Source organism: Python bivittatus, unplaced genomic scaffold, assembly GCF_059951505.1.
Source record: "Python bivittatus isolate LINGU-HERP-01145 unplaced genomic scaffold, Pbiv_v1 ctg000070_np1212, whole genome shotgun sequence".
In the NCBI taxonomy this organism is placed as follows: Eukaryota; Metazoa; Chordata; class Lepidosauria; order Squamata; family Pythonidae; genus Python; species Python bivittatus.
Window position 1 is genome coordinate 13,041,595 of NW_028277034.1, and position 22,101 is coordinate 13,063,695.

Here is a 22,101-nt window from a genome sequence, read left to right on the forward strand (position 1 = left end):
TCAAATCCCCACTCAACAAAGGTATTCACTATGTGACTTTTAGTCCCTTTGTTCCAGCCTTCAGTTTTAAAAATAAAATAGTAAGGATAGTATATAAACCATTCAAAGGTTTTTGGAAAAAGAATTCAATTTTTACAAGAGCTGAACTTTAAGGCATAAAAATACAGAACAGGGAAAGGGATACTTTTAAATGTATCCACTGACAGTGTAGTGACAAAGTTCAGCTTTTCAATAAGGGAACTGATCTGTTATTCTTTCTGTTGCAGTTGTGGCAACTCCTAGTGACATCCATGGGGCTGGGGGAGGGGACGGTCAAAATTAGCAAGATGTCAGATGGAATGTCACATTGCAGGTCCTGTTCCTTTTGAACTCATATCCATCATCTTGCCAGTGTTGACCTCCCCCTTCCAGTGAATACTATTCTGAACTTATCTGCACTGTTCAACTAGAACATACTTTTCCATGACAGTACATTTCGCATACTACTTATCCAGGTCTAATGCAAAAATACATCAGTCTGTAGGGGCATAGGTATCCAGTACAAACCATAATGATGTGAAAATGAAGAAAGACATTGCAACACAAACTGGCCTTTCTTACTTGTATTTTGTCACTGCAAACAAGTATGTAAGTAATGTAATCCTGTCATTTCATCCCCTTGCCCGTTCCCAGATGCCTACACGTATGGCTCAAGTGCTTTAAGCATCTCACCTGAACGCATGGCATCTTTTTGAATACGTTCATAATCATGCCAGTCCTTTCTTTTCAAACCATCTGTCCAGGTATACAGTTGTCCATCTCCAAACCTCACTGGCAAGGTCTGCAAAAGAAACAGTTATAATTATAGTCTGAAAAGAAAAACAAATGGCAGGAAATGTTCTGTTTTTTGTTGAAACTCAAACTGATTCATAAGCAAAAGCAGGCATTAATCAGTCTTCTTGTAAGCACCACAATATACACATGGAATTCATGCATATGCAGGCTGATTTTCCCATTCATTTGAATGATTGCATCAAGAACTTCCTCTGGGTAAAAATCCACCAGGCTCCCTGTCTTAGCTGCTTAGCAAATACTTGCTCATTTGAGCCAGCTTTTAATGTTTAATTCCCCCCCCCCTCTTTTTTTAAAAGGAACATATTATTTACTGGAGTTTATTTATTTATTTGTTTGTTTGTTTGTTTAGATTTTTGGTTTTGTGAGGTAAACTAATCCAGAGCAGTTATTGATTTTTTTTAAAAAAAGACATATTCCAATTTCTCTTTTTTAATTGTAAACTACCTTGATTCTTAACATAAAAATAGAACTAACATAGGCTAAAATGGTGACAAATCCATTTGAAAAACTAGTTGAAGTAGTTTTAAGTATGAGTTATAACTCCATAAGGTCCCTTGTCTGTTTCTTTTAAGAGGCACACATATGAATGAATGAATGAATGAATGAATGAATGAATGAATGAATGAATAAATAAATAAATAAATAAATAAGATTGGAAATAGAGGTAGCTGTGGGATTGTTGACAAACCTCCTTAATAAAATGGACTGGAGCTATGGAGACCAAGTCACGTAGACAGAAGTAAGACTGAACACATGACAAGGGATAAATACTACATTTGGAATCAATTTCTTATATGCCATAAGCCAGGGTGTGTGTGAAGAGGAGGCAAAAATCATGAAAGCTGCGTCCACCTAATATAAGCCCTGCCTGTTGCAGATAAAAAGGGAGCAGGGCTTTGATTGCACAGCCACCATCTTGGCATCTTATTACCACCCCTGCCAATGCCTCTGCTATATGCTACAAAATGAATCCTATTATTCTATGTGGTTAGCTTCCTAGAACCTATTCATGTCACTATAGAAGCTGTTCACAGTGGACTACAACTAACAATTGCCTCCAATCTTTGTGGCCCAACACACAATTTAAATTCAGTGCATAGACACTGAAGTGCCATCCTCTGCTTCTGAGCACCTTATTCAGCAATCATTCTGGCACTGAAACTAGACACTGCCTTTTAAGCATGACTGTTCAGCTACAAACTTCAATTTAGAGAAACGGGGTTTCCATGACACTCATTTTGGTATTACAAATCTGCAGCTTTTCCCCTTACAATATTAGAGGTTTGTAAAGTTACTTCAACATTTCGTAGATAAAGGAAAAACAATACAATCAATACATCTAGTGGTTGTTTAAATAATCATAATTAACTGAGAGTTATATATTACTTGCATTATTACATCAATAATTATGTCAATAATGGCCTGTTTTATCCATGGACACTCTTGAAGCCATTGTTTTCACCTTTCACTGAGCTGTACTTCCATATGGTAAGAAAGTGAAAAAACAGACAATACAGTCTAATATATTTTCATTTCAAAAAGTATACTGATAAAAATGTGTTTTGGGGGTGGGGGGCACAGTAGATTAATTGGCAGATTAAGATGACAATCACTGTTGCAAATTGAACTTTCAGAAAGGATTAATCTGTCATGTTAGAAAAACTGACTAGAAACAGTACACTACTTGTACATCCAAATGGAAAATTAGACAACATTTTTTCAGATATTTTTACTATTTAATCTGTACATAAATATATAAATCAGGATACTATGGAACTAGTCAGCTTTACCCTGTCAGTCATGTTTATTCGTTTTCATTTGATACTAGAAATATTCCCCCTCCACACACACTTTATGGCAACTACTCAGCAAATTCTATAAAATATTTCAATTTTCTCTGGGTAATGCAAACATTTCATGGTCCCAATATTATTAAACCAAAAGCCTGATTTGGGAAGTGAAACCTTCATTCACAAGTAGGATTTAAAGATCTGATACTAAGCCCTCCTTTTCTAATTTCTATATTAACTTCTTTTTCCCTACATCTTGACTTTATTCTGATAGGGATGATGCATTAAAATGCCAGAACAGGCACTGCAGCTATTTATTATTGCAGTAACACACCGACACCCCCACTCCTGCTGCCACAACCCATACTTGTATGATGAGATTAGCAACAACCAAACTGATACTCATAATTTGCATGACTAATTCTGCCAAACAAGATCTGAAGCTGCCACAGAAAATGAGAATGGTCACACTCAGTCCTGAGTTGGGGGGGGGGGGGGTGCAGAGGGATGAGGATCCAGAACCAATGCTGTACAAACCTATACAGATAGCTAATAATGGGCAAATCAATCTATTTCCAGTCCATCTCACTTTCACATCACTCTTCTCATTCATCAGAATTTTGTTTTTGGTATAAATTCTGTATGAAAAATCATACTTAAATGAAGCTGGTGGATAATAAACATTAACCTGGAAATTATGGGACAGATCCATTCTCATTTTAATTCATAAAAATCTAATTAGTAAAACATCAATCCCTGCCTCACACACTGACAGACATTTCTCTATTAATTCTTTAGGTACTGTAGCATTCTTTAAAAGCAAAAACCAAAATTATTTTATATAATACTGATTCATCTTTTCAGTCATCATAATACAGAATGGAAAATCAGTATCACAATGACTTTTGAAACTTCATCCTCAGTCTCTCATTGTATGAAATAATTTATAAAACGTATACAATGATGTAGGAATGTTTCTGAAAAGCAAAATTCAAATATAACTATTTTTCTAATGATACCTGTTAATAAGAAATAAACATCAATGACCCATATGGAAACAGATTTAATGCTATTTTCTCCACGTGCCCACAGAAGAGATCTTTTCTTTTTCAGGAATCTTGGAGCAGGTGTTTAGGAATTTCCAAAAACTTCAGGGTCAAGCTTTGTAAGGCAAGCTTCAAACATTTGAAGCAGCCTGCAATTCCTCAGCTACTGATTTCCCTTGTTAGCAGCCAAACATCTAGAAACCTTTCCTTTTGAAGTTGCGCTATGGGTTTAACAAGATTATGCTAAAGCACTTTGGAAAATAATTTCCTTGACTTGCTGATGCCTGAAGGCAAAGGAATTTCTGTTTGATAAACCTGTTTCTGAAATATTATATCTGGGACTGAAAGGCTTACAACCTCAAAAGGAATATCCAATATTACATTTAAAATCAGGAAAATGAAATAAATATTAAAAATATAATCATATTAATTAAATGACTTTCTGCTTTCTGTTCAGTATTAGAAGCAGTGCCTTTTGTTCATCCAACCCTATTCCTAATGAAATAATAGTAGTAGGTAGTCTATATTCCATACCAGAACAGGGAGAATTAAGCAACAATCAGGATGGGAAGATATCAACCTTACACTTAGACTCTTCTGCTAGAAAACTGTTGAGAACCAAAAAAAGCTGCAGTCACATAGCAACTTTCTATGTGAGAAGATTGACAAATATATTGCAGTTGCTAAAAAGCCCTATGCAAGGATGGGACTAAGGCAAAGCCACCATCACTACAACTACTACTACTACTACTACTGCTGTTACTACTACTACTAACAATAATATACTCCCAATGCTTTGCTTATGACAGATACTTATCTTGATGCCAGTGTCATTTGTGTACAAAATAAATGTCAATAAGGATGAAAGGATGAAATATTTGGGCACACAACTGGACATGTGGAGGGTTCTGCCCAGCAAATTCTCTGAAAACCCAAGGGCTTCTGTTTACGTGTAATCCTACACACACACACACACACACACACACAACCTACTCTGTACTGGCAATTTCACCATACCTGCAGAGATTATAAGATGTATAATATTACTTGGTACAGACCTTCTCTCCACTAACATTGGCTCATAGATGTTTCAAGTTTAAATAATGCATGAATAGGGCTAAAGAGTTAAAACAATTGCAGTCTCTCTCTCTCTTTCTCATATATGTAGCACAATTTCCCAGCTATCCTATATGACTGGGCTGAATCACAATAGAAACCTATATAAAAGTCATGTTTTTCTACGTGTAGCACCACTCTGCAAAAATAAATCCACGTAATCTTTAAATCAGCCTACACTGCTGAGCCTGAAGAATGGAGACTTTGCTGTAAAGAGCAAACATATAGATCTGAAAAGCAAACACTTCAAATTATAGTGCTGTTATTCTAAACCATCATTCTTCTGTGATTAATCTTTTCAACTCTATGCTATGACATTATTATTCCAAAAGGAACGATTCTTCAATTATTGCAATCAACGGGAAGATTCTGTCACAGAAGACAGAGTTGGGAGCTTTTTCACAGTGAAACCCTTAAGGGACTTAATGTCCACATGAAGACTTTTGCCTTGCTAGCCTACTCCCTATCCTCTGAATAATGAAAAGAATTTGGTAAAGGAAAAGAGATTGCATTCAAGTCAACCTATGGTAACATCTGTGCCCCAGAGAGCAGGTACCACAACAGGAAGATAGATGATTGGGACTGATGGAGATAAGGGAGGAATCAGGACTGCTGGCTCCCATCTTTCTGGGTGGTCCCAGTAGGCATCTGGCTGTTTGGACAGTGATGTGGAAGCTTGGAAGTGTGGCTTCTCAAGAGAAGTGCCTACCCTTTGGAACACACACCCATTGAAATCAGACCTTGATTTTATTTTGAAAGATGCTCACAGCTGAACACATCTACAGAGTATTTGCTTAAATGACTGAATGCCAGACAGATTTGAATATTTAATGGTTTTTTCCTTTGGAGTAATTGTTACATAATTTTAAAGACTTATTTTACCATGGATGTTTTATTTAATTTACTATGGGATGTTTTACATATACAAAATGTTATTCACTGCCAGAAGTCCTGTGGCATTTTGCAGAATACAAGTAAAAGGAAGGAAAGGAGGGATTTCATCCACTAGAAATCTTCTTGAAACAGTACTGTTTCATGATATGGAGAACTGTGCAGTTGGGCTAATTTCAATTTGCCATTACTGGGTGGTTTTGAAAACCATGAACTTATCCCAAGTCATGTTGGGTACAATACAGAGGTGGCCACACACACTATATTTGGTTTAAACCTTGGAACACTTGGATGTGACCTAATAGGAGAAGATATCAAATCTACTTATTGTGGACAAATAATTTTCTAGTGACTGTGGGGCTAACCCGAGGTTTTATTTTATTAAACCTATTTTGATAATGTTATATGAAGACAGGCAGTGTGGTGTAGTGGTAAGGAGGTGCTGGATTAGAGCAGGAAGACCCAGGTTCTAGTTTTCTCTTAGGCATGGGAACCAGGTGAATGACTTTGAGCCAGTCAGCGTCCCTCAGCCCTGGAAACTCAGAAGAAAAAAAACCATCGATCTTCCAGTCCACACTGGACCAGTGTGGTACATTGCAGTTCATAACCTTCAGTGAAGAGGCTTTTATCCTGCAGAGGATTGATTTAGGTAGCAACAACAACAATTAGCTAGCTTTTGTAAACTGCTTAGATGCAGTTGATTGAAGTAGCACAGAAGCACCTGTTATAAAAGTGATGGGTTGTTTGGGGAAAGGATATGTCCACCAACAAGGAGGGTAGTTTTGTCTTCCCTGTGTTACCAGGCAGGATTTATTATACAAAATTGCTTAAACAAACTTTATGGTACTTGTTTCTTATTACTTAATTCCTACCACTACATCTACCTTATTTATCTATGTGGCTACTCCTATATATGCTATGTGTCTAAATTCTAAAGATTCCTTTATACAGCTCTTTTTCTCCTTAGTCTTACTTGACTTCCTTACACCTGCATAACTGTTCTTCAGTCTGACATATAATAAACTCTTTGACTTGAAATATGACCACTGCTTTAGCTTGCCTTTAGCTACTAGAGTTAGTTAGCTCTGTTGCTGGCTGGCATTCTAGTATTTTCAACTCAGTACTATTGGCTCCTGTTCTGAACTGCTGCAGAGGCTTTGGCATTGCAATCTTTCAGTCTGCTTTGTGGCGGCGAGGGAAAAGGGGAAGATGCATTATCAGTTGTTGGCTGTAATTATCTCTAGTGGAGGTGGAATGGCTGCCATGCTCCAGTTTTCCATTCAGTGTTCAGCTGTTGGTTTGTCAGAATTCACACTCACACTTTCTGTGCCACCAGTCACCCATCATTACACAGTACACTTCATCCTGGCAGCTTCTCTTCTCTTTCACCTGCAATTTCTTCTTCTCCTGCTCTCCTGTACAACAATAATCTCATTTCAATGTACACACCCATACTCAAGTGTATCCTCCTTTTATCGGTGGAATGCAGGTGTGGTCCAGAGCTACTCGTGCTGCCTAAAGTTCCCCGGGGGGGAGAAAAGAAAAAGTGAACGAATGGCTTGTGATGACTGTTGTGAGGCTTCTTTCAACAAGCAAACAAAATGGTTCCAGAAGGTCCTGGGAAGGGGGAGCAAGAAGGAAGTGAGTTCCTTCACAACAACACACAATGACAAGAACAATTACATAAATAGTGCTGTAAAATCTGTGGACCTCTCTATGCTGCTAAACTGTAACTGCATGGTCAGTAAGAAGGGATGTTGGAAAGTGTAATTCAGCAACTTCTGGAGGGCCAAATGTTCCCACTCTTGTAAAAACAAATAGTAAAAAGCATCAGCTGTATATCACCAAATTAAGGTTGTAGAAACATTCAACAGGCTTTCTCTGCTTCTGATTAGAAAAATGGCTCTCAAATTTATTTTTTTAGAATGGGAAAGAGCAACGAACCTCCATTTATGGTTCCAAGCTTGTTGCTATACTGTAGAAAACTATGAGATGCCTGTCCTGACCATTAAATGAATGTTACCATTAACCTCATTTTACATCCATCATTGCTGTTACTGGGATTAATTTTGGATCCTTGAAACTTCTTTGTTCCAAACTCTTTTATAAGATGTTGGTGATTAAGGTTTGTAAGAACTGGGGTAGAATTTGGACAGAGCTCCATGGCATATTTTGAGGACTAAACCAAAAGAATTTCCGGGTGAATCTTGAAATCTAGTTTCAAATCAAGTTCAACAGCTTGCCTAGAAATAAAGGTGTTTCATTTCCAATTTCAATAGCTCTTCATAGATATTCTTAGGAAAACACTTTATTCAAATCTTCACAGATTAGTTCTTTGAAGTGATTTGTATAATAAAATTCAAATGAGAACACTTATGTACTTATGTCTGAATTTAAAAGCTGAATTTCAGTAAATGTTATGTTTTTTTCTTTACTTATCTAACAATAATAACCAAACAATGGTAAATGTGTTTTGGCCTAAGAAAGAATAGAGCTAGTATAAACCAAATGAATTATATTAAATACTGCATCTATCTGCCGACATATATTTTACGAAAAGTAATGGCCACTTTGTCAAATTATTCTGTCATACTTCAGTAAAGGCAAATATTCCTCAGTTATTGAGAAATATTTGTTGAGCTCTGTCAGCAATATTTTACCTGCCATTAGTAACTATAGAACTATTCCTTGAACTGTGCTGCTAAGTAAAACATTTTCAACTGAATATAGTTTAGTTACAAAGGAATTAAATATAATCCAGGCACAAACAATATGTAACTATCAAGCCATCATTTGTAGCCTACAGGATATTTAATGTACAAATATAGTCGATTGGTAAATAAGATTGCTATAAATTATTGGTGATTAGTAATTACAAGTTGTGATGTTTTACTTTTTAATGTTTTACTATCTGCTCCAATAAATTTGTCCGTAATACTTGCCTATTACACATCAAATAATATTAGTAAAATTAAAGTTAATAAACCTTGATAGTTGTATGTCAGCTGCTAAATATTTGTTTTTTTACAAAGAAGTCCAGTATCTGGGAATCCTGAATATGATTCCTTGTAGGCACGTGTAGCTGCAGACACCTCCTTTGGTACATACTAGGCTTCCTGACAAACTGGATTAATTAATAAAATGCTTATTTTATTTAAAGTAATGCTAAATGAAAAGTTGCCATGCTGCAATTATCAGCTTCATTCCCAAGAATGCTTTTAGGCTTAGAGGGGAGTGCTTTTTTTAATGGCTCTATCTATATAAAAGAAATTAAAAGAAACTGGGGTGATAAGCAATATCTTGAGAAGTCACAGAGAATTATGAGGTGCATTCTCATCAGTTTGCCATCTAATAACTGGTCATTTTGTAACTGGTCCTACCCATCACATCAACCAATTTGGCAGGCATTCTGTGAAAGTGCTCACAACACCTTCTGTGGAAATAGACTATTTAATCACTTACAATGCACTTACAGATCACAAGACTGATTGATACAACTGCGGCAATTAGATTATTTGTTACCGCATATATCGATGGAATGGAGGTGTTAAAGATACAGTGTCAGGGATTGGCTGAGCAAAATCATGCTGAGATGTCACCATAAATGCTCCATTTCATTTTACTTTTCCATTCTTCAGCTTTTCAAAAATAAAGCAGATTCATATTGCTTTGGGTAATATGACCTATCTTAGCTATGGCATGACCTCAAGTAGACAACCACATGGAATATATACATATCATAGATAAAATAACAAAATCATCTCCATATATTGATGCTAGAGTTCAGAGATTATTTTCTAGATCACTTTCACTGAAGGAAAGAGTGTGCTGGTGGTGGTTACATTTCTTGAAAAAACGAAGTAAAGATTGTGTATACAAATACCTGTTTTTAAGTGATTCTTAAACATATCAGTACAGCATATCCTCCAGCCATTTGTTACACCTGGTAGATATCTGCAGGCAGCATATTTTTAAGTGAATTAGGTCAGAAGGTATTACCAAATCAGCAAAATTACATGCAATGCCTGTCTTACCATTTGATTTTTACATTAACCTGCAAACCCTATGAGATGCCAGTCTAATAAATTACTACATAGATTCAGAAGATCCATCTTCTCTGGAGAAAATTTAACATCTGGTTCAATTATAGAAAAATGTGATAAGCCAGAAAGACACATGATTATCAAAGAGACTCACTCACAGATTTATTAGATTCCTTAGAGAAATAAAACATGGCTTTTTTGCCTATTGACATTTGTGTGATGAAGTTTAGTAACAGCTGCATTTCATTGAGCAGTTAATTTGTTTTAATTTCATTCCATGAAGATACACATTTGAAAGAGCTCTTTTCAAAAAATGAAAATGTATCATGGAAATTCATAAAAAAATTAAAAAGGTAGTTATGTAAGTTTATGTGTGTGCTCTCTAGGACTAAAAGAAAATGAATACAAAAATTGTACTTCTTTTTAAGACTTTACTAATAATTAAAAAAATAGTATGTGCTTTCCTCTTAATTTGACAGTCCTGTTCAGCAAGATGAAGTTAAAAAAAAAAAAAGATATGTTAAAGGAGCAAGTTAAAAATCCAGTAACATTGTTATCTAGATACATTTATGCTTGCTTTCTAATTTTTTAAATATCAAGAAGATACTTTATTACCATTTTTCATTGTTAGAGTTTAATGTTGAAGGAAAATACTTTATGCATTTTAACATACAAAAAAATGATACTGATTTTGTAATATACTCAAGCCTGAAAAATTGAAATGTTGCATGTATATTTAGGAATTGTACGAAGTTTTAATTGTCTCTTCCTGCTGAACATGCCCATTGAGATAATTGCTATAAAATATTGCCTTATTCTGAAAGAGAGAGAGAGAGGCTGAGACTGAGACCTAAAGGAGAAATTTGGCTTCCTTGAAAATGGCATATCATCAAGATTATTAACTAAAATGTATAAAGCAAGGGGGAAGTACCTGATAAATTATATACAGCAACAAAGTAACGTCAATTTTACTATCAAGGATGCTGTCGGTAAAGTGTGTAAAGTATATAAGGACCTGGATCTAATAAATCTTTTTCAAAAAGATATTTTTGAATACACACACACACACACACACACACGATAGGTAGGTAGGTAGGTAGGTAGGTAGGTAGGTAGATAGATAGATAGATAGATAGATAGATAGATAGATAGATAGATAGTGGTATGGGTATGGGTATGGGTACAGGAGTGGAATCACCATCAGCCACCTCCTCTATATGGATGACATCAAGTTGTATGCTAAGCGGTATGCTGTATGCTAAGAGTGAACGAGACATCGACTCACTGATCCACCTGACATGGATCTACAGTGAGGACACTGGGATGTCATTAGGACTGGAGAAGTGTGGCAGGATGATAATAAAGAGAGGGAAGGTAGTGGGCCACATAGCAGACATAGAGACCAGCTACAAATACCTTGGTATCCCACAGTCACATGGGCACCACAATGAGGAGGCAAGGAAGACAGCAACATCCAAGTACCACCAAAGGATAAGAAAGGTCCTGAAGAGCCAGCTCAGTGGGAAGAACAAAATCCATGCCATCAACACATACGCCCTGCCAGGTATCAGATACCCTGCCGGTATAGTGAGCTGGCCAAAGGAGGACATGGAGGCTGCCGATGTGAAGACCCGAAAGCTCCTCATCATGTATGGAGGTTTCCACCCCAAGTCCAACACCCAAAGATTGTACATCAGCCACAAGGAGGGTAGGCTGGGTCTGATGAGTGTCAAAGCCACTGTCCTGGATGAAACCCAGAGCGTCCAGGAGTACATCACTAATATGGCACCCAAAGATGAGCTGCTGAGAGAATGCCTGAGGCAGCAGCAGACATAGGAGGAAGTTCAAGTGGAGAAAGTACCTGGGAATCAATGGGCTAAACCTTTGTCACCAATTCTACAAATGTATTCCCTACCACCTTTGGGAGAATTTACATCTTCGAATAGAGAAAATGTTAGAGATTGCCTTTTTGAAAGGGATGCTAATAAAGATGCCACTGTAGTACAATCATCCAAATTTTCATCTTAGTATCGTTATTTTCATGAAGTGAAAAGAAGGTCCGATACTGTAAAGAACAATATTGCATAGGAATCTGAAATGTAAGATCTATGAACCAAGGCAAGCTGGATGGGGTCAAACATGAGATGACAAGATTGAACATCGACATCTTGGGAATCAGCGAATTAAAATGGATGGGAATGGGTGAATTTAATTCAGTTGACCATTATATCTACTACTGTGGGCAAGAAACCCTTAGAAGAAATGCAGTAGCCCTCATAGTCAATAAGAGAGTGGGAAAGGTGGTAATGGCATACAACCTCAAAAACAACAAAATGATTTCAGTGCGAATCCAAGGCAAACCATTCAACATCACAGTAATCCAAGTCTATGCCCCAACCACTGAGGCCGAAGAAGCTGAAGTTGACCAGTTCTATGAAGACCTTCAACACCTTTTAGAACTAACACCAAAAAAAGATGTCCTTTTCATTATAGGGATTGGAAGCTAAAGTAGGCAGTCAAGAAATAATCGGAATAGCAGGCAAGTTTGGCCTTGGAGTACAAAATGAAGCAGGGCAAAGGCTAATAGAGTTTTGTCAAGAGAACAAGCTGGTCATAGCAAACACTCTTTTCCAACAACACAAGAGACGACTCTACACATAGACATCACCAGATGGTCAATACCGAAACCAGATTGATTATGTACTCTGCAGCCAAAGATGGAGAAGCTCTATAGAGTTAGTAAAAACAAGGCTGGGAGCCGACTGTGGCTCAGATCATGAGCTTCTTATTGCAAAATTTAGCCTTAAATTGAAGAACGTAGGGAAAACCACTAGGCCACTCAGGTATGACTTAGATCATATTACTTGTGAGTACACAGTGAAGGTGATGAATAGATTTAGGGGATTAGATTTGGTAGACAGAGTGCCTGAAGAACTATGGACAGAGGTCCGTAACATTGTATAGGAGGCAGCAACTAAAACCATCCCAAAGAAAAAGAAATGCAAGAAAGCAAAGTGGCTGTCTGATGAGGCTTTACAAATAGCTGTGGAAAGAAGGAAAGCGAAAAGCAAGGGTGAAAGGGAAAGATATAAACAACTGAACACAGATTTTCAGAGAATAGCAAGGGGAGATAAGAAGGCCTTCTTAAATGAACAATGCAAAGAAATTGAGGAAAACAATAGAATGGGGAAGACTAGAGATCTCTTCAAGAAAATTGGAGATATCAAGGGAACGTTTTGTGCAAAGATGGGCATGATAAAGGACAAAAAAGGCAGGGACCTAACAGAAGCAGAAGAGATTAAGAAGAGGTGGCAAGAATACACAGAAGAACTATACAAGAAAGATCTTAATGTCCCTGATGTCCATGCTGGTGTGGTCACTGACCTTGACCAGACATCCTAGAGAGCGAAGTCAAGCAGGCCTTAGGAAGCATTACTAACAACAAAGCTAATGGAGATGAGAGTATTCCAGCTGAGTTATTTAAAATACTAAAAGATTATACTTTTAGTATTTTAGTATTTTAGTATTTTACTGTTAAAACGCTGCACTCAGTATTCCAACAAATTTGGAAAACTCAACAGTGGTCATAGGATTGGAAAAGGTCAGTTTATATTCCAATTCCAAAGAATGCTCAAACTACCGCACAATTGCACTCATTTCACATGCCAGCAAAGTTATGCTCAAAATCCTACAAGTTAGGCTTCAGCAGTATGTGAACCGAGAACTACTGGATTTACAAGCTGGGTTTCGAAGAGGCAGAGGAACTAGAGATCAAATTGCCAACATCCGCTGGATCATGGAGAAAGCATGAGAGTTCCAGAAAAACATCTACTTCTGCTTCACTGACTATGCAAAAGCCTTCGATTGTGTGGATCACAACAAACTGTGGCAAATTCTTAAAGTGATGGGGGTACCAGACGACCTTACCTGTCTCCTGAGAAATCTGTATGTGGACCAAGAAGCAACAGTTAGAACTGGTCATGGAACAACTGATTGGTTCAAAATAGGGAAAGGAGTATGACAAGGGTGTATATTGTCACCCTGGTTATTTAACTTATATGCAGAGTACATCATGAGAAATGTCGGGCTGGAAGAATCACAAACTGGAATTAAGATTTCAGGGAGAAATATCAACAACCTCAGATATGCAGACGATACCACCCTAATGGCAGAAAGTGAAGAAGAACTAAAGAGCCTCTTGATGAGGGTGAAAGAGGAGAGTGCAAAAGCTGGCTTGAAACTCAATATTAAAAAAACTAAGATCATGGCATCTGGACCCATCAATACCTGGCAAATAGAAGGGGTAGAAATGGAAGCAGTAACAGACTTTATTTATTTGGGCTCGAAGATCACTGCAGACAGAGACTGCAGCCATAAAATTAAAAGACGCTTGCTCCTTGGGAGGAAAGAAAAAGATCTGCATAATCAAATAATAATGCCGACAAAGATCTGCATAATCAAAGCTATGGTTTTTCCAGTAGCAATGTATGGCTGTGAGAGCTGGACCATAAAGAAGGCTGAGCACCAAATGATATGGTACATGGGGTCACGAAGAGTCAGACACGATTTAATGACTAAACAACAATCCTTATTATAAAATCATAGAAGCCTCTCCCAGTGCCTGGCTAACATAATCAGTGCTTCACCGGGGCTTCCAGGTAAGGTGTTACGGCTGGTTAGACATCTCTGCGAGTGGCTCTGTGAGTGGGGCAGCAGAGCAATGGAATTGCCAGCCTGGAAAGAGTTCTCGCTGACAGAAATTTTTCTGGATGAAGGAGAAATCAGGGGATCACCCATTTGTGCTCCAGAAGAACTGCTCCTCATAAGGACACAACAGGAATTTAGTTTCTTGTGGTCAATCGTGGATTAAGCGGCTTGGGAGCCGAGGTAATTACAGCGTGCTCTAAGCTACTATGCAGCCTTCATAGACAATTGACTGGCAAAAGCCTCACCTTCTTAATCACTTTATGATTTAATTGCTTTACAACCTAAGAGAGATCTTCCAAATGGCAGTGAAGATCACAGTCCCCTGGTGAGTGCCTTCTTTTTGAAATTAAGGAGGGGGAAAAACAAAACACTATTTTAAAGGATTTTAATTTAAAAGTAAAAAAGCTCAACAAAATTGTGATTTAAGAAATTGTTAAATGGACAAAGAGGACAGTGATTTAAAAAAAATAGAAGTAATATTTTTTATGACAAAAATACCTTTGAAAATACTAAAATTAATTAGAATAACAGACTGGACCTTTGAGGGAATGTTGATTATTTTTAAGGACAGCAGATAAATGGTGGATTTTACAAAACAAGAAGATAAGAGTAATATGAGCCAGATTGTGTGACTGTGACTGTGACTAAGTGGGAGAAAAGAAAAACAGGGGGAAAAAAGAAGGAGCCTGCCTTTTACTTTCACCATAGTACTTTCTCTTTCATTTTCTCACCATGACAACCATAAGGAAAGCTGCCAAGCTGGGAGAAGGACCTAGGAGTTCACTGGAACAACTTACAGATAAGGGCATTTTACCAGATTTATTGCAGAAATTGTTTGAAGAATTTGGTAAAAAGATGACTGCAACAGTTAAAAAGGAAATGAAAGAAGGTTTGCAGAGATGAAAAAAGAAGTGAAGAAAATTGAAGAATCTGTAGGGCAACTGGCTGCAGCCTTTAAACAAATTACTGACAAAGTGGAAGTTTTGGAAAGTAAAACAGAAGTTATAGAGACATGGAAAAGGATTCGGACAATTTGCATTATTGGAACTGAGAAAAAAAAGGAATTTTGCTTAAGATTTAGAGCAATTCCAGAAGAATATGGAGAGGATATTAGAGAAAAGATTGTTAAGTCTCTGTCTGTTTTCCTGGATTGGAAGGAAGATGATACTGATACAGAGATCGATAAATTCTATAGGATCAATACTCGTTTGTGAAGTTAAGAAATGTTCCAAGGGATGTCCTTGTGTACTTATGTCAGGAAGAAGACAAGAGACCAGGTTCTACAGCAGCATTGACTGAGGATTGATAATACAGATGTAATTGTACTTGAGCAAATTCCAATTAGAAATTATGTAAGACAAAGAGTACGTTTTTCTGATGGACAAACTTAAACAGAAGAAAATTAGGAAAAAAGATGTAAAACATTTAAGTCATAAAAATCTGGGAAGAAGAATTTATTTCAGCAAAAAAGAAAAAAAATTGAATTGTATTGTATATAAACTACCAGCAACATCCATCTTATACTGACTGATGATTGTGGTAGGTATGTTGGGGTGGAAGTTAATTTACAGGGGGCTAAAACTTTGCTATTGGAAATTTATGCTCCAAATGAAGATAAAACAGCATTTTATAAAGGGCTTATAAACTGTTGGATTTTACATATGAAAATTGGTGTCTTCTGGGGGATTGGAATGGAGTGGTTTCTCACAAAAAGATAAAAGTTCTGAGAAAAATATTTTTTTAAAAATAGAGTAAATTACCAAAGATTTTTTTAATGGATAATTTGGAGCGTGTTGATGCATGGAGACCCAAAAAAAAAAAAGGTGATTCAAAAGAATATACTTATTTTTCTGAAAGACACAAATATTTTTCAAGAATAGATATGATTTGGATTTCTAAGACTTTGGCTAACGTTCATAAAGTGGAGACATTACCAAATACTTTTTTCAGATCATACTCCAGGGACTATAACTTTTAAAAGGAAAAATGGATCTTTTAGGTGGGGATTGAATGAGATTTAATTACAAAAAGAAATTGTGGTGGAGGACTGTAAAAAGAAATTAAAGGAACTTTTTGAGAATAATCCTAATAAAGGCAAAGAAGTAAGGATAGTTTGGGATGAAAGTAAAGCTTTTGTAAAAGGACATTTTATAACAACACAATAGTGAATTTAAAAAGAAAAGAAAAGAGAAAATACAAATGATTTTGGATGAGATTAAAAAAAGGAGAAATTGAAAAAAATCCAGGGATGACAAGTATAATTCACCAAATTAAGCCTTTATAATTGTGTTATGATCTCAAAGAGAATTTTGTAAAATGATGTATTGTTGGTAGATAATGCCAGAGAAATTATTTAGAATGCATAAATGCACTTCAAATGTATGTTGGATATGTGAACAACATGAAAGGACATTTTATCATGCTTGGTGGACGTGTAAAAAAGCTACAAATTTTTGTATACAAATATATACTTTGATACAAAGGATTTTAAAGATCAATATTCAATTGAAGCCAGAACTTTCACTTTTAGGATTAATGGATAAACTGCTAGAAAAAAGCCATGGAAGATTATTCCAATATATAATTGCTGTGGCAAGATTATTATATACACAGAGATGGAAAGATTCGACACTAGCCACTATGGAGGAGTGGTTGGCGGAAATAACAAGTCTTCCTGAGATGGATAAATTGACTTCTTTGATTAGAGAAAAGACATTATCTACATTTATTGGTGACCAGAAGCCTCTTATGAACTTTTTGCGTAAAAATGAAAAAAATGAACTTGTGATTTATGGTTTTGAGGATAGATTATAGAAAGAAGACTAATAAGATGTAACTTTAGAGAGAGGGGTTAAAATATAATTGTAACTGCTGTGAAGAATATTGGAAGCCGCTTTATATCTTTTTCTTTCTTTTCTATTTTACTTCAACTTTTTTTCTTTTCTTGTACTTTTTGCTTTTTCTTTGATTTCTTTTTTCTTTTTTCTTCCTTTATATTAGTTTGTAAAAAGATAAAATCTATCTATCTATCTATCTATCTATCTATCTATCTATCTATCTATCTATCTATCATCTATCTATCTCATAACCAGTGCTTCACTGAGAAGGGCTTTAACATCCCTTCACCTGCCGAGCATGCTCTCCGCATATCTCAAAGGGAGATTTTGTAAGCTTCCTGTTGAACAGTGCCTCTGTCCTTCTGGTGTGGGTCAGGTGGAGGACGGTATCAATGTCTTCCACTGCCCCATTTACAATGAGATCAGGGCCAAACTATTAATGGAAGATGAACTCAAGGGCCCCAGCCTTGAAAAATTGAACTATCTTCTTGCAGATGTGTTTCCAACTGTCAGCAACCAAGTTGCTACTTTTGCTCTGCTGTCATTTAAACTTAAAAAGAAATAGTTAAGTTCTTAGTTGTAGCTTTGGCTTTACTTTGTTGTAATCTTTTTACATCTAATACTTCTATTACTCTATTTTATAATTTCACTATTTTATTGTTTTATTGTTATTTTATGTATTTTACGGCATTCCTGTGTTATGATCAATAAACTTATTTACTTACTTACAAAAAAGAAGTTCCTGTTCCAATGGGTATCATATATACTGACATATATTCTTTTTGCTCCTATATTATTAGAGGTTTATAATGGAACTTGTCAAGAATGGTCTTTGTGTTTGATATTAAAATCACTGGCTTGACTTATTACTCAGCTGAAGGGCAATCTGGGCATCAAAGTGGTTGGCCTTGAATACAAAATATTATTATATGCTGATAATATATTATGCTGATTGATAATTATGAATGTTATATATCAAAATTCATCAGTTTATTCAATTAATTGTAGTAAGTCTCATATACTTCCTATAGGCTATAATTCATCTTATAAAAAATTGCAAGTGATACTTTACTTGATGTTTTAATTCTTTTAACCATCTTAGAATAATTACTCCAAGGATTTTTTTCCCCCATTTATGGAAGGAAATATATCAAACTGTTTAACTCAGATTAATATTGATATAAATAGATGGTTAAACTCCCAATGAGCTAATGGAAAAAGCTAATTTATATATATATATATATATATATATATATATATATATATATATTCATGACTGATATATGTATTAAGAGGGATTCTCATGTTAATATGCTTTACATATTCTGAATACAATGGTAAGTTATTACGTTTTTACAAAAAAAAAACCCCACCCTATATTTTCTTTATTCAAATTATAACTACCATATGATGATGAAGGTTTTAACTTTCCTCACTTTCAGTGTTATTTTTGGATATATTTTGATGTTTGTTTTTGTTTGAAAACCAAGAGTTCAGGTCCAAAAATCACTAAGAGCACAATTACAAAATTATTATAATTGTGAGATATTAATCTTTGAGATATTTATTTATTTATTTATTTATTTATTTATTTATTTATACATTCGATTTATTGTCCGCCCATCTCCCCCCAATGGGGAACTCTCAGCGGCTCACAAAGTACATATATCTTCTACTGAATTGTTAACGAGGGGCTGCTGGGGGTGATTAGCAAGTTCATTGTGTGAACTGTTCACATGTCCTGGTGGTTGAGCTGAGTTCGTTGACCTTTTGCAGGCTGTATTTTTCAGGATTGGTAGCCAGGTTTTGTTGATTTTTAGACTCTCCTCTTTTTTATTGAAACTGTGCTGGTGTTTGTGAATTTCAATGGCTTCCCGGTATAGCCTGGTATAGTGGCTGTTGGTGTTGTCCGGTATCTCTGTGTTTTCAAATAGGATTTTGTGTCCAGTGTGCTTGAGAGCATGTTCAGCTACTGCAGATTTTTCTGGTTGCTGTAGTCTGCAGTGTCTTTCGTGTTCTTTTATCCTGGTATGGATGCTGCGTTTTGTGGTCCCGATGTATACTTGCCCGCAACTGCATGGTATGCGGTATACTCCTGCAGCGGTGAGGGGATCCTCAAAAGACAAAACGGGCTATACCGGAAAAATACAGCCTGCAAAAGGTCAACGAACTCAGCTCAACCATCAGGACATGTGAACAGTTCACACAATGAACTTGCTAATCACCCCCAGCAGCCCCTCGTTAACAATTCAGTAGAAGAAAAAACCCTGCCTAATCCCCAGGAAGATACACACAGATGCTGACACCAAAACAAGCAGCCACTCAGTAACCCAACCCCACCCACACACCCCCATCCCCCCCTTCCCCCCCCCCAGATCTCTATAAATACCCACAGAAGGGTCACTTCACCCTGGGCACAGAGAGAACTGCTCCTGTCTGTGCTCCTGCACTCTGAAGATGCCGGTCACAGGTGCTGGCGAAATGTTAGGAAACAAAACTTCAAGACCACGGCCACACAGCCCGGAAGACCCACACCAGCCATCGTACGCCGGCCGTGAAAGCCTTCGACAATACAAATCTTACAATCTTACAAATCTTACAATTATACAATTAGTGCTGTTATGCTGTGTGACCAGCAGGGGTCGCTAGGGGGTCATCCAGGCTTTTCCTCCTCCGTAGATCTTTCTCGCCCTCGCATCACTTGTCGCTCATGCCAGCTGCATTCGGAGTTCGGCCAGCACTGGTATTTTGCTCCCCCGCACAGCACTGCCGGTTCCTCCCATCTAAACGGGAGTACCCATTTATCTACTCGCAGATGGAATAGCTTTCGAACTGCTGGGTGGGCAAGGAGCTAGGACAAGAGACAGGAGCTCACCCTGTCCCGCAGAGCTGGGCCTGAACCGCTGGAGTGCCGATCATTTCTGACCGGCAAACTCCAGCATCATTAAGCCCTTGTGCCATCGCGTCCCGCGTATTAGTGGGGGTTGGTTCCTTTTTTACTTTTAATCAAAATTTGGTTATATTTCTAACACTAGATATATTTGGGAGACACTGGAATGGCTGGAAAATTTTGATCCTTGATCACATGGTAAACTTGGACTCTTGGACAATTCCTGGAGACTGATATTAGGTAAGATTTAAGAAAGACCTACCTTGTATGGAACTGGGTTATATGGTAGACTGATCTCTGATGCTAGGTATTTAGCAAACTTCCTTTGCCCAACCCACAAGGGAACGTTTCCCTTACCTTATATAATGTCTTACTATCTTCCTTGTTAGAAGGAATATTTCATAATGTTCCTATGCAAGAACTGTTAGAGGAAATATAAACAGTTTCACACATCCACTTGCAATGCCCAAGTGGTGAACTGAGTATATGGGGCCCCAATTTGGGGGTTTAGTAAATTAGAAGAATTAGAAGTGGTCCAGAGTAAATTTGTGAGATCAATCCTAGCCTTACCTTCATGTATACCAGCAGCAATGTTGAGATTAGAAGTCAGCCTCCCATTGATTAATATAAGAGTAAAGAAGGCAATAATCCTATATGATAGGAAATTAGTTCTTATGCCCAATAATTATTTGGCAAAAAAATGCCTCTGAATATTTTAATAGCAACAGATGGGCAATTTTGTGTCAAAAACTATTTTTTCAATTATCCTTAGATCAGCAACTGTCTAACGACATGAACTATCATACACTATTGAGGGACTATTTATTGTTTAAAGATTTTAGACAGGATATAAATCAAGTTCGCAGGCTTCAGTTGGGCAAGTGGTATTGTCTTCTTAAAAATGGACAAGGAATGTCATATTACTTATAGTATTCCATACCCCAGTCCCTGAGACAAGTTTTTACAGAACTTTGTTTTCAAACAATGCCAACAGCCTATTTAGATGGAAAATATAAAGGGTTACCAATTATACACCGTTTATGTATTTGTAATATCTCACAGGTGGAAGATCTGACTCATTATCATTTACATTGTAGATTATACCAAGAACCAAGAGCTAGATTTACTATGCCTTTGCTAAATCAATTGAATCAGACTAACCTAGAAAAAGACTATTTTTTATTGTCTGATGAAAATGAATATGTAACAAATCAAGTTGCATTGTTCGCAATGGCTGCAAGAAAGATACAGAAGCAAATGTTGTTAAATAGCGCGGCAAATACTAGAGGGGATGGACTGAATTGATATGGATTGCTATAATTTTAAATGAGTGTTGCTAAAACCTAAGGTTGCAAATAAATGAATGTAAATGTAAAAAAATGTAAACTAAGTAGCATCTCTCTTAACCCATAGCCATGCAGGGTAAACGGACAGAATTATTTACCTTATCTTACCTGATAGATCACCAAGTATCCCCATGAGAATCATTAAAGTTGCAGTTGCTATACCTGCTAGGCACCTAACTGTATAGCAGTTTTTATAATTTGTTTTCTCTCAAGCTGATTTGTATTTTATCTCTATTTTACTTGATACTTCAAAATTGTTTTTAATACATGTGTTTCTTTATGTTCACATGTTTTGATCTTTGACTGTAAAATCAAGTAAAGTAAATCAATCAATATATAACACTTGGGAATAATCCTAGTTTGAAAATTGCAGATATCAGTTTATTGGCTGATAAGGTTATTAATACTTAAGATCATCTTACTGACAATCAAGAGTTTAGCTATTTGAATGATTCCAAAAGAAATTTGAATTGTCTAAAACTGTGAAATAGCAGCGTATTCAATTAAACATCTTTTCAGTTCACTGTTTCAAGCAAACAAAACCTTTATTATGGCCAAAGATCAGCATAAAAGAACACAATATAAAAAGGGTATTAAAGTA

The 22,101-nt window shown here is 36.5% G+C and overlaps 1 protein-coding gene across 10 annotated transcripts in view; it reads right to left on the reverse strand.

The window, feature by feature from the left end:
* GALNTL6 (polypeptide N-acetylgalactosaminyltransferase like 6) overlaps window positions 1–22,101 on the reverse strand; it is a 597,057-nt gene that overhangs the window by 340,909 nt on the left and 234,047 nt on the right. For all 10 annotated transcript variants that reach the window (XR_015794428.1, XR_015794440.1, XM_088132238.1 and 7 more), the window contains one exon: window positions 712–820. Coding sequence is in view for 8 of the 10 variants with exons in the window: in XM_088132238.1 (XP_087988364.1) it covers window positions 712–820 (109 nt within the window). In the remaining 2 variants the exon portion in view is untranslated. The remainder of the gene's footprint in view (window positions 1–711; window positions 821–22,101) is intronic.